At 42.7% G+C, this 13,237-nt stretch overlaps 2 protein-coding genes across 2 annotated transcripts; one reads left to right on the top strand and one right to left on the bottom strand.

Moving 5' to 3' along the window:
• The first annotated feature begins 9,010 nt into the window (after positions 1-9,010).
• On the top strand, positions 9,011-10,659 carry LOC120945184 (protein ALP1-like). The gene is made up of 2 exons (XM_040359113.1): positions 9,011-9,480; positions 9,568-10,659. Exons 1-2 carry the CDS (start codon positions 9,155-9,157, stop codon positions 10,445-10,447), a joined length of 1,206 nt encoding a protein of 401 aa, XP_040215047.1. The 5' UTR covers positions 9,011-9,154; the 3' UTR covers positions 10,448-10,659.
• Positions 10,660-10,762: 103 nt separating this feature from the next.
• LOC120945186 lies at positions 10,763-12,437 on the bottom strand. Its single transcript, XM_040359114.1, has 3 exons — positions 12,227-12,437; positions 11,406-11,556; positions 10,763-11,323 (listed from the first exon to the last, which is right to left on the bottom strand). The coding sequence occupies exons 1-3, from the start codon at positions 12,316-12,318 to the stop codon at positions 10,823-10,825; spliced, it is 744 nt and encodes a 247-aa protein (XP_040215048.1). The 5' UTR covers positions 12,319-12,437; the 3' UTR covers positions 10,763-10,822.
• Between the last annotated feature and the right edge of the window lie 800 nt (positions 12,438-13,237).

The raw sequence follows: 13,237 nt of genomic DNA, 5'->3' as shown, positions 1-13,237 counted from the left end.
AGCCGTCATCCGAGCCGAGCCGTCATTTCCTGTTCATTCTGCGGCAGTCACACACACAGTCCCGCCTCCGCCATCGGCATTGGACCAGCTTCTGTGATTGATAGAACACTGGCCCAATGCCGGTGGCGGAAGCGGGAATGTGTGTGTGACGTGTGCTGAGTAAACAGGAGAGACGGCGCAGGAAATTAATTTCCCGCGGCGCTCGGCGGCACTCGTCCCTCTCCTTCCCCTCCGAGCCGAGGTACAGCCGAGGTACAGTATCGGCGTATAACGCGCACCCGTGATTTTCCCCATATTTTCAGGGGAAAAAAGTGTGCGTTATACGCCGATAAATACGGTATGTCCTAAGGGAAATTTTTCTTCACCTCCTGTCTCAGGAACCCAACAAGTCATGGGCAACAATATACAGCTGACAGAGTTTCTTTTTAATTTCTAAGCCATTTTTGTGCTACCTGTAAGAAAATAAATCCACTAACAATATTTGCAAGGAAAGTGTAGTGTAGCACACCCCATGTAGGAGCTGCAGATGAACAGGGACCCTCCAATTCTGCATAGCCAGGCATGCCGAATTTCACAGACACTCACAAGCAGGGCTTTTTTTCTCAAACAATAGGTGCTGGAACTCAACCACGGCCCCCCAAAACCCCTCCACACACACCCTCCAAATCACATCAAATAGTGGCTGTGGATAGTCAAATTTCACGAACAGTAGGAGAGTCTTAAGCCTCGTAAACACGACCAAGTTTCTCGGCAAAAACCAGCAAGAAACTTGCTGTTTTTTCTTTTTTTTGCCGAGGAAACCGGTCGTGTGTACACTTTTCGATGAGGAAACTGTCGAGGATCTCGCCGAGCCAAAAAGAGAGCATGTCTTCTTTTTCCTCAACGGGAATGGGGAAATTTGGCTCTGCAAGATAAAGTCATAATGAGCTAGTATGCACAGCACAGTCCTCCGCTGCCGGCGATCTTCTTCCTGTAATCACCGCTCTGTCGCTGTGATTGGCCGGAGCGGCGATGACGTGTTTAGCATGGCTATTGTTAGTGTGCCTGCGGGCCGTTGTCTACGATTGTGTTCAATTTATATATATTTTTTTTTGTGCCCATTTTTGCTCTATTGAGCACCGGGGGGGCACTCCCTGGTGGTCCAGTGTTGGTATACGAAGGGGGGCTGCGCTGATAAACAATCAGCGTGAACCCCCCCCTGTCAGGAGAGCCGCCGATTGGCTTTTCACTACTCACGTCTGTCAGACGCGAGTGAGGAAGAGCCGATCAACGGCTCTTCCTGTTTACATCGTGATCAGCCGTAATTGGACACGGCTGATCACGTGGTAAAGAGCCTCCGCTGGAGGCTCTTTCCTGAGATCGGAGATGCAGGGTGTCAGACTGACACCCCGCATTACACCGATCGCCGCGCTCCGGCATATAATCCTGCAGGACGTCAATAGACGTCCAGTCAGGATTTCACAACCACTTCCCAGACGTCAATTGACTATTGACTGGGCGGGAAGTGGTTAAAGTGTTTCTATTACTTCCTTCCTTCCTTTATGCATAATTTTATATTAAAAAAAATGGGAATGTTTTTTTTTTTTTTTTTCAAGAAAAATTGATTTGTAAGGCTGCATCTTGGCTTTCTTACAACATCCTATGTCTTGTCTGAAAATACATCTAATCATTTAGTTAATCAATCCAAAGTTATCACCAAGCTAAATGGATCTTTGTTATCATGCCTTTTAAAATATATGTCAGGCAGTCCAATGTTCTAGTTATAGAAGGCAGTTTATGTTTTTTTTTTCTAAGATTTAGTATTCGAAACTCCTTGTACTCGGAAATACATTTTATCTTTTATATGATGTATGCACCTGCAGCAATAGCCTCAAATCATCCTATCAAGGATTTTCCAACCATCCAACCTAAACCGTCTTCATCTGAAGTATTTATGAGTGAGTTCAAGCCTGCATCACGTAGCTGTAAACTCATTAGTAATGTCAGCACTGAAATTTTGCACTGAAACGCTCACACATAGAAAGCATAATGTGACAAAGTTTGCGACAGTTTGAAGTCTAACTGTAAATCCTTGTTGTTTTGTTTGTGGTAGTTCCTACAGCAGAATCCCCTCTAGGGCTTAGCACTACAGACCTAAATACTAAGTTGAGGTAAATTTAAAAAAAGAAACAAAAAGAAAACAAAAAAAAAGACTTGTATTTACATTTAATCAGGGCCAGGACAAGGGGTGGGCAAGAGGGTTTGCCCTGGTCACTGAATGACCTTGTCCCGGAACTGCATGTAATGAGAAGTGTTGCTTGTCCTGGTGCTGGCTGTCTTAGTTGAAATCCGAAGACCTATACCTCTCCCCCATGCCCGCAGCTGTAATCTTGTGGTGCTGCAGGCAGGCCCGTTGGAACAAGACAGGCAAAACAAGCAACTGCTTGGGGCCCCCGAGCTGGCCTGGGGCCCCAGCAGAGTGCCGCTGCGCCCTATAAATGCTGCAGCCTGCAGCGTGGCCGAGCTCCTTTCCTAATTCCTCCTGCAGTCCGGCCGGGTACCGTAACTGCGTGGTACAGGAGATTCAGTTTCCTGTTCCCAGCCGGACTGACAGGAAGTGCACACACTCAGTGCTCACATCCTTTCAGTCCGGCCGGGAACAGCAAACCGAATCTTCTGCAGCGCGGTATGCGGTAAGGGGGGGGGTAAAAAGAAGCTGACGTTCGGCAGCAGCACCTGTATGCAACGGTATGCGGTAGGGAGGGGGGCAGCAGCTTTATGCAGCGGTATGCGGTAAGGGGGAGGGTTAAAAAGAACATGGGGGAGGCAGTCAGAAGAAACACCCCCTCCCCCGCTTCTTGCTTGGGGCCCCCAAATTCCTTCAAACGGCCCTGGCTGCAGGGGTAATATGGACACTCGACCTGTCATAACCACTTATCAAGAGTGCTGACTGTGCCCACCCTTTTTGCCCCCTCCTCCATTCATAGAAGTTGAACTGTAGTTTTCGTGTTCGAAAAGTGCTCAATGAAGGAATAGAGGAGTCAGACCTTTCACTTATCCACCATACTCCATTCATAGATCGCTCTTCATTCATGGAATATATGGTACAGCTAGTACAACTACTATAACCACCATAGCATCTAAAGATTACAGATGTAGATGTATAGAGTGAGGGGGCAGAGTACATTGGTTTTCATATAGGACGTTCATCACTAGCAGAAGGGAGATTGCAAGTTTGGGCCTCCCCGTATACAGAACAAGATGGTGCCACGTTGAATAATCTTCAGACGTTTTCGACTGCAATGAATCAGATTTTTGATGATCCCAACCACTGTACTACTTGCAGAAGCAAAGTTGCATAGTCTGCGGTACGGTAAACGCTCTGTTGTTGAGTACACAACTGAATTCAGATATTGGATCACAGATACCAGAGCACTGCCCCCCCAGTTGTGTAACAATAGCGAGTTAATATTCGCTATTGTCTTCCTGGTTCTCCTCCCGCCCAATCAGGAAGTGGGTCCTGAGTCCCGTCACCCTATTGGCCACGAGGAGAAGCGATCCTATTGGCTGCTGAGGAGGAGAGAGTAGAAGCAAGGAAAGCCACTGAAGCTAAAGCCGAGGAGGAGACACAGACTATTTCTCTTCTGAGCCAATATTCCTAGAACACACATAAGTGTGTTCTAGGAAGTGCCCCCCAATATCTATGCGAAAAATCGCGTTCTCCGTTCCACCAATCAAAAACTACTCCAGATACCCAAGACCAGATACAAGTCCAAAGGAGAACGAAGATTTGCAGTCCAAAGACCTAGACTGTGGAACGCTTTACCAACCAGCATCCGCACGGACGTGGATCACCAGGCCTTCAGGAAAAAACTCAAAACCCATCTATTCTGAAGGCAAAATATAGCAGGAAATGGATACTAAGCGCCCTGAGGAGATTCAGTTTGCATGTGTTGCGCTATACAAGTTTCTCACTCGCTCACTCACTCACTCAATATTGGAACATCCTCACCCCTAAAATTCCTTTTATAGTGGAAGTAGATGCCTCAGACTCTGCCATGGAAGCTATCCTTTCTCAGCAAAAGGAGAAAAGATGCAGCTTCATCCTTGTGCATATTTTTCTCTCTAATTGTCGTCAGCTGAAAATAATTATGACATTGGGAATAAGGAGGTGCTTTTTATTTTCTTCTCTGTAAAGGCATAATGTGCTAATTATCATTGCATACTAGCACAGTCATTATGTGACACTTACCTGCAAATGAAGCCCACGCTGCAGGCCACATCTATCTTCGTCCCTTCATTCCTCCAGATGAAGCCACGTGGGAGGTGGTGAAACTAGTAGAGCTGGAGCCTGGCGTTGGACTACTACTGAGTGAGACTGTCGTGTCATTTTTAATGCTTTTTAAAATTTTATTAAATGTGAGTTTAATGCTAGCTGGGGTGGAGTAGTTTTATTTTTAACCCCTTGGATGCTGCACTATAGGAGACACTTTCTTTCGTTTTTTAGATGTGTTGCTGTACTTGCCGGTAGTCATTGTGGATTTAAAGTTTGAAGCTGTACAGTGGAAGGAGTACCTATCTACTGGTGATTTCCTGTATCCTTTGAGTCACCAATATTTTCTGACGATCCCTTGGAGTTTTTGGACTTTTCTCATATTATTCCAATATTAGTGTTTATCACGTTATATGTTTATTACACTTATACAGTGCTGCCACACCTATATTGTTTAGTATCGATTTCTGTGGGAGCACATTAGTGGCAGCTACAGTAATTTCAAAGAAGTGTATCACAATTATATGTTTTTTTATGTTTTAAACCATATTTGCGTGCAATTACTTACATTTTTATTTTCCTGCAAGTTAGCTGCACCAAGCCTGATACCCCGTACACACGTGCAAGATTTCCGATGGGAACTTTTACCTTCGGAAATCCCGAGGGGAAAGCCGAGAACCTGCTCGGTTCAGTCTTTCCCCTACACATGGCAGATTTTTCACAGTTTTTCCCATAGGAAAATTGCCAAAAACCGCCCGGCAAAACCGGGAAAGGAACTGGTTCTCTTTTTTTGTCCCGCGGTATTTCGGCAGTTTTTCAAAAAACTGCGAGGAGCATACATATGGCTGGGATTCCCGGTCAAAAGCTCTCCTCACAGTTTTCCCATCGGGAAAACTGATCATGTGTACGAGGCATTAGACTTCTATTATATCCTGTTGGTTTGGTGTGCTTTTGGAAAGCGCACCAAAACTTCTGAATGCAGGAGTTTTTTAGAAAGTGCACCACACCCTCAAGATGTAATAGTGGGTAAACATCCAATGGAGATTGGTCCCACAGAAAATTATAATCCTGATTGTTGTTTAAAATCTTTATTATGCTATTCAAAATAAAAATAAAACATTTTGGACCATCTAATTTCATTGCGGCTCACAACCGGTTGCCAAATCACTTAAATGGCCCTTGCTCTTCAAAAGGTTGAGCACCCCTGCCCTAACCTAATATCTAAATCTATATATTTATCTACCATCTATCTATCTCTCTAAAATAACAATAGTATCAATCTCACTATCTGTCTTTGTATCTTTCTGTCTATCTAACTATATCTGTCTGTATGTTTTGCAGCTCTCACATAAAAAAAAATCAATTTTCTCTGTTATTTTGCATCTCAGAAGGTGAGTACTTTGGGTTACGGTGAGGACAGTTATTTTGTTTGCAGTTGAAAATGGAGTGTTTTTAGTAATGAGAACAAGGTTGGGCCTTTGAGGACCTATTCCTGGCCTTCCACAATTACCATTCATGAGCCATTCTGGGATCATTAACCTCCAGGAATACGGAATGACATTTGGCTCCAATTAATGGAAAACACAGATAAAAGAATGAGCAGTAAGGGTGCTGCAGAAGTTATTTAAATTCAGTAGTAGCTGAGATGGAGAATTTCAGGCTTCAGTGATAAAATATTGCGATGGTGTATTTCAGTAAATGTGTCTGATTCATTTCAAAATGGAAAGCAAATAAAATTCAGGTTAGACTTGTGTACCTAGAGAAAACTTTCAGCTAAACATAAACATTTTTTTTAAATGGACTGACAGAAAATCGGATCATTTTAACCTTAACATTGAGGGTTGCCTTAAAGTTGAACTCCAGGTATGATCTTAATGTTATTCTTATATTATTCCAGCTTGGGCCAATATAAGTACTGTATGCATTAGGGTTGCATCGATACTGTTTTTTTTATCGGCGAGTACGAGAACCAAACTTTTCGGTCAAGTATTCACTGATTTAAGTGGACCTTGCCAAAGAGAGATGCATAAAACACAGGGCGACCAAATGCTGTGAATGCCACTGTTAAAGTGTACCAATGTCCCGATAATATGAAACTGGAAATTAATCTGGGCTAATAGAGTGGACTTTTGATGGTACAAGTAAATACTGTAGAAAATCTATAAATATTTATTCATAAAAAAAGGTATACGAAGACAATTGTATACAGAACTTCGTGAACAAAGTAGTACAATATCAGCATATTATCTCAGTACATATTATAGGAAATATTACATAAAAGCTTATACTTATGCACATATGCTCATGAACATAAAAACATAAAGCACCAGAGAGTATACTGTACATAACTTTTTGATCCTTAGGACTGGATTTGATATGCAGAGTGGTAAATCTTGCTTTTACTCAACATGTTTTGCGTACAGGACGCTTCATCAGGAGCATAAAGGTCGTTGTATATGAGGGTAATAGAACTTTTGCACAATTTGTAGAGAGACGATAATAAAGGATGGACAACGGGTACTCCATCTAGAGTCCCTAAAACGAGTCCCGGAATCTGGTGTAGCTCCAATTGTTGGGTAGCTTGTAGGCTTGGTGTCCAACAAGGAGCTTCAGATGAGGACCCGTAGGGAGCAAAGAGGAGGTGATGTGTACGTGTCACACTCCCATGTGCAGCCCATTGGAGCTACACCAGATTCCGGGCATGAGCCACAAGTTCTATTACCCTCATATACAACGACCTTTATGCTCCTGATGAAGTGTCCTGTACGCGAAACATGTTGAGTAAAAGCAAGATTTACCACTCCGCATATCAAATCCAGTCCTAAGGATCAAAAAGTTTATGTATACTCTCTGGTGCTTTATGTTCCTATGTTCATGAGCATATGTACATAAGTATAAGCTTTTATGTAATATTTCCTATAATATGTACTGAGATAATATGCTGATATTGTACTACTTTGTTCACAAATTTCTGTATACAATTTTCTTTGTATACCTTTTTTTATGAATAAATATTTATAGATTTTCTACAGTATTTACTTGTACCGTCAAAAGTCCACTCTATTAGCCCAGATTCATTTCCAGTTTCAAGTATTCACTGATACCAAGCATCAATAATTTGAGGTGCGATTTGCGTCGATACGAAATAAATGGGAGCAATTCGCACTTCAAAGAATCAAATGCAATTTGAACAGGAATGCAGTGAGATTCCTGTCTGAATCGCATGTGATTTCCCCCACTGTTCCTGTGTGTGCGTGTTTGTAAAAGCGCCATCTAGTGGGTAGTTTATTAAAAATGTTAGAACTCACATTAAAGGGGTTGTAAAGGTTCGTTTTTTATTTTCTAAATAGGTTCCTTTTAAGCTAGTCTATTGTTGGTTCACTTACCTTTTCCTTCGATTTTCCTTCTAAATGTTTTTTTTTTCTTTGTTTTCTTAGTCTGAATTTTTCACTTCCTGTTTCTCCTCAGTAAGCTGTTCTAAATGACTTTCCACCGATCAGATGATGGTGGAAAGCTTACTGAGGAAAAACAGGAAGTGAGAAATTCAAACAAAGAAAAAAACATTTAGAAGGGAAATCAAAGGAAACGGTAAGTGAACCAACAATGCACTAGCTTAAAGGAATCAATTTAGAAAATAAAAGACAAACCTTTACAACCCCCTTAACCTCCCTGGCGTCATTCCCGGGTGTGGCTCGGGGTTAATTTTCAGTACCAATAGCGGTAACCCCGAGCCACACTCAGGTTTGCATCACAGTATCCAGGAACATGTACTTACCATATCCCTAGGATCCCATGATGTACTCCGCTGTGTACCCCGGCCGGGTCCTCCGTCCGATGCTCTGTGTTTTCCAGGCTCCGTTCCCTGCTAGCGTCGCGACCAGCGACAATTTTAAAAAGTACAAATCACAACACACACTATACATTGTATTAATATATATGAAGCGCTATTTCCTGTGTTGAACCATATAAAATGTGACGATATATCATTTATAAAGTGATTGTTGTGCATAAGATAATACTTGATGCAAATGTGCTTCAATATAATGAAAATGAATAAAGTGACTGATGCGTTAACCACAATATAAAAACAGTGCTCAAAAAAGTGCAAAATGAATAAACATCCAATAAACTTATTATAAATAATAAGTGCCTTTTGTGACTCTTATTTGTAACACACAAAGTACATTTAGTGAATAGATGCAGCATATGTGGAATCTCATTCAGGCAATAATATCCCTGCCAGATACTCATTCAGGCAATCTCCTGCATATGTCTCCTTTGCGTTCAATCTCCGAGCATAGCAAGATGTCTGATATGTTCCATTTGAAAACAATCACATATATTTGAAGATATGATGTCTCATAGGGTAAAAGTTGGCCTCTTACCAGATATGGTGAATCCCTATTACAGAGATCAAACTCGTTGTAGGAGTATATTCGCCTGTCTGGATATCACCCACTTGGTTGTCCTGCTTCCATGCAACTCACAGACTTGAACTCTGAAGGTGATTCAAAGACCAAGGAATTATATTGCTTTCATGGGCGTTCAGCCTATTAAGGGCTCTTTCACACGTCCGTTCAGTTTTTACATTATTTTTTTTCCCCTTCAGTTGATCCGTTTTTTCATCAGTTTTTCGTCCGTTTTCCATCCGTTTACATCCGTTTCCGTTCCGTTTTCCGTCCGTTTTTGGTCCGTTTTTGGTCCGTTTTTCATCCGTTTTTTCGATCCGTTTTTTGATCCTTTTTTTTTATTTTTTTGGTTTTAGAACTTTATTAATCATCTTTTCAAGAATTTTCCCATGATTCTTTGTTTCCCCCAGTGTGCTTTCCTCTTCCTGTATGTTAACAGCCGGCTGTTTTGTTCCTGATCCATTGCTGTATTTCACTGTACTTGCTGATTACGATGGATTTGGGGAATTATTATCAGAATGTGACATCATTTGTCATGATGTACTATGTGTGGAGAAAAAAAAGCTTGACCAGGAAGATGTCTGCTAGGGGACGCAGGTACTGGGCACATCCCATGCTCCTCAAAAGGCCAAGTGAGGGTTTCTTTGCGCTGCAATATGCAGATTTGCGACGTTACCCTCCTAAATTTTTTAATTTCACTAGAATGACGATCCCAACGTTTGATTATTTACTTGAAAAGTTACATCCCAGACTATACCGTACAAACACAGACATGCGACTTGCTGTGCCTCCAGAGGAGCGACTTCTCATTACCCTCAGGTAAGCCAGCCAGCCATTTAGCTTGATTATGTCCAGTGTAATGTTGGATTCCTTTCGTAATTTCTTCTACTCTTCTACTCTTCCTAGGTTTCTTGCATCTGGAGTGTCTTATACGTCACTAAGCCATTTTTTTTTATTGGGAATATCGACCATATCAGTGATAGTGCATGAGACCTGCGAAGCAATATGGGAGGAGCTTCGTTCTTCTGCAATGCCGGTTCCTGATGCTACCATGTGGCAGGAAATTGCGACTGGCTTTTGGAAAAAAACTCAATTCCCCAATTGTGTTGGAGCTCTGGATGGGAAACATGTCAGAATCCAGATGCCACCAGGATCTGGCTCGCAATTTTTCAATTATAAAAAATATTTTTCACTAGTGCTAATGGCAATTTGCGACAGTAACTACAAATTTATTGCCGTTGATATAGGAGCCTATGGATCGAATGCCGACGCAAGAATATTTTCATCATCAGTAATGGGGAGAAGAATACTGGAGGGACACTTTAATTTCCCAGCAGATCAACCACTACCATCAACTGTAGGACCAGATTTGCCACATGTTCTAGTTGCTGATGAGGCATTTGGACTTTCTCATCATCTTTTAAGGCCTTATGCCAGGCAGAATTTAACGACCCCAAAGAAAATTTTCAACTACCGCTTGAGTCGTGCAAGGCGCCTTATTGAATGCACCTTTGGCATTTTGAGCGGCAAATGGCGCATATTTCATAGCGCTATACAACTTAGCGTGGAGAATGCCCAACTGGCAATCCAAGCCTGCTGTGTCCTCCACAATGTCATCCGCGAGAAGGAAGGGATTTCTGTTGAGGAAGAGGACGAGGTAGACCTACCATCTGTGCGCTTTTCCGGACTGCGACCCAACAATTCAGCTATTACCATGCGTGACAATTTTACTAATTTTTTTATGTCCCCAGAAGGAGAGGTTCCGTGGCAGTATCAATATGTGTAAAAACAGTCACGAGGAACTTTATCATTTGCACCTTTATAGTAACATGTTTCGCCCCTTTTAGTTAATTTGCATGGTCTTTCTTGTCATAGTGAAAACGCCAGTTAATTTCTACATTTAAGATTTCTACAAGTGTATGCTTTCATGCTTCAATTGTCATTATGTCCCTATGATATATCAGTTTGTTTCTTTTCACATAAAATACCAAAAAAAAAATCATTTTCATGCAGTCTACTATTTTTCTTTGAACTTTATGAACGCAACATGTAGATTGTAACTTATAGTAAAAGATAAAAAAAAAATGAAATACACATCACAAAAAGGGGCAAAAATCAATTTATTAAAGTATCGTATCAAAAATTTCCAAAAAAAATAAAATTATAGATCTTGATAATAAGGGGTGGGGAAAAGGGAGGAATCAGATCGTGAAGTCCCCTGGGAAGGAGAGGGATCATAGTTGGGTGCCTGGGGTGGGACTGGAAAATTTTGGGCAGTGGAGGCAGGGGCACGGTAATGATGGGGTATAGGGCTGGGTTGGAATCGGTGAGTGTAGGGAGCTGGTGGTGGGTGATCGGGGTAGAATTGGCGTTGGGAAGGGGAGATAACTTGGGGCACAGGGTCTCCTGACATAGAAGCCTTCAGACAAGTACCGATATACTGGCCAATTGCCAGGCGCATATCAAGTTTTCGATCCGGATTCATTTTTTGTAGCAGGTGGTACTGGCTTCTTAGGAATAAAGCGTCCTCGTTGTTAGGGTCCAAAAAAGGATCGTTGGAGTCAGGTCTTCTTGCTTTCATCTCCTCCATGAAGCTCAGCATGGCGTTATCTAATTTGTTTTTTTGTGGACGCTTTCTCACAGTTGAACCAACTGAACGAATCTGAGGGGTGGAACACATATCTATTAGCACATTATCTTTTGACAATATTTAAAAAAGTAGGCATTTTATGTTCGATACTTACAGGCACACTTGTGGTTGGTGGAATCGGTCTTGCAGCTCTAGTGGCATCTTCAGCTGCCTCACTTTCTGTCACTCCTGTTTCTCCCATGGGATCTGGCTGCGAAAATTCAGTATCTGTTTCCTCCTCCGTTTCACTGATGTTAGTGGCTGTACTGTAAAATATTGGTTGGTAGATGGGTTAAAGGTCAATTCAGACTTGTTTCAACAATACATAGATCCATGTGTGTGTATACTGCTGTGGTCAACCCTACATACCACTTTTGGAATACTTAGTTTGAACATATTTGCATATAAAAAATAGACAAAGTTGTCTGACTGTTACCTATCAACACCCCCTGAAACACAGTCGGGGTTATTTACTAAAGGGAAATCCACTTTGCACTACCAGTGCACTATCAGAGCATTTGGAAGTCCAGTCGCTGTAGATCTGAGAGGGACATGCAAGGAAAGTAAAAAAGAGTATTTTAACGTCCACGTGATTGGATGATAAAATCAACAGTGCTTCCCCTCATTTCAGATCTTCCACTTAGATCTACAGTGACGGTACTTACAAGTGATCTTGCAGTGCAAAGTTAATTTGCCATTAGTAAATGACCCCCAATACCTACCAGACACTCAAGGAGTGATGGCAGCAAAGTAAGAGGGGAAAGAAGACCTATACGGGGACTTTCATCTCAGGAAAGCAATTCATTAATAATGAGCTACTATGATATGCATACTAGGTCATTATGCATTTCTGTTAATTCAGATATTTATATGTGTGGATCAAGTTTATTATTTGTAGTTTACTTGGTCAAATAATGTTATAAAGTGGCTAGGTACCTTCTTAGGCTCATCACGTTACGCAGGAAATCCAGCATTTCAAAAAATGCACCCTTTTTGTACTTGGAGGCTCCAGCTCCACTGCGGGACATTGTCTCCTCCTTCAAATCTCTCCTATAACGGTCTCTCAATGAGCGCCAGCGGGTGACGATACTCTCTCCTATGAAGAAACAGAAAATAAAATACACCCATAGGTGGCGTGGCAGGTGGCGTGGCAGGTGGCCAATTCACAACTTGTGGCAGGTGGCGTGGCAGGTGGCCAATTCTCAACTTGTGGCAGGTGACGTGGCAGGTGGCGTGGCCAGTGGCCAATTCACAACTTGTGGCAGGTGGCGTGGCCAGTGGCCAATTCACAACTTGTGGCAGGTGACGTGGCCAGTGGCCAATTCACAACTTGTGGCAGGTGACGTGGCAGGTGGCGTGGCCAGTGGCCAATTCACAACTTGTGGCAGGTGACGTGGCAGGTGGCGTGGCCAGTGGCCAATTCACAACTTGTGGCAGGTGACGTGGCAGGTGGCGTGGCCAGTGGCCAATTCTCAACTTGTGGCAGGTGGCGTGGCAGGTGGCGTGGCAGTTGGCCAGTGGCCAATTCTCAACTTGTGGCAGGTGGCGTGGCAGGTGGCGTGGCCAGTGGCCAATTCACAACTTGTGGCAGGTGACGTGGCAGGTGGCGTGGCCAGTGGCCAATTCACAACTTGTGGCAGGTGGCGTGGCCAGTGGCCAATTCACAACTTGTGGCAGGTGACGTGGCCGGTGGATATGGATGTTGACATATGGATGGACTACAAGATAACAACCCACCCCCCCATAACCCACAAACTACTTACCACGTTCAAATTTTTCATTTTTTTTTAGTGTTTGCCAGTTCGGTGTCACCGCCTGAAAGACTTCCTCCCATTTGTTGTTAGAGACATATCGGTTGCTATAGTCTCCACACCTCTTATCCCATATTGCAGGGCGATCATGTACCAGGTGTATTAGCTCTTCTTGGCTAACATCCTTTGCCATTTT

Source organism: Rana temporaria, chromosome 7 (assembly GCF_905171775.1).
Source record: "Rana temporaria chromosome 7, aRanTem1.1, whole genome shotgun sequence".
Lineage (NCBI taxonomy): Eukaryota > Metazoa > Chordata > Amphibia > Anura > Ranidae > Rana > Rana temporaria.
Note: the sequence above shows the minus strand (reverse complement) of the source record. Positions and strands in the feature narration are given on the sequence as shown.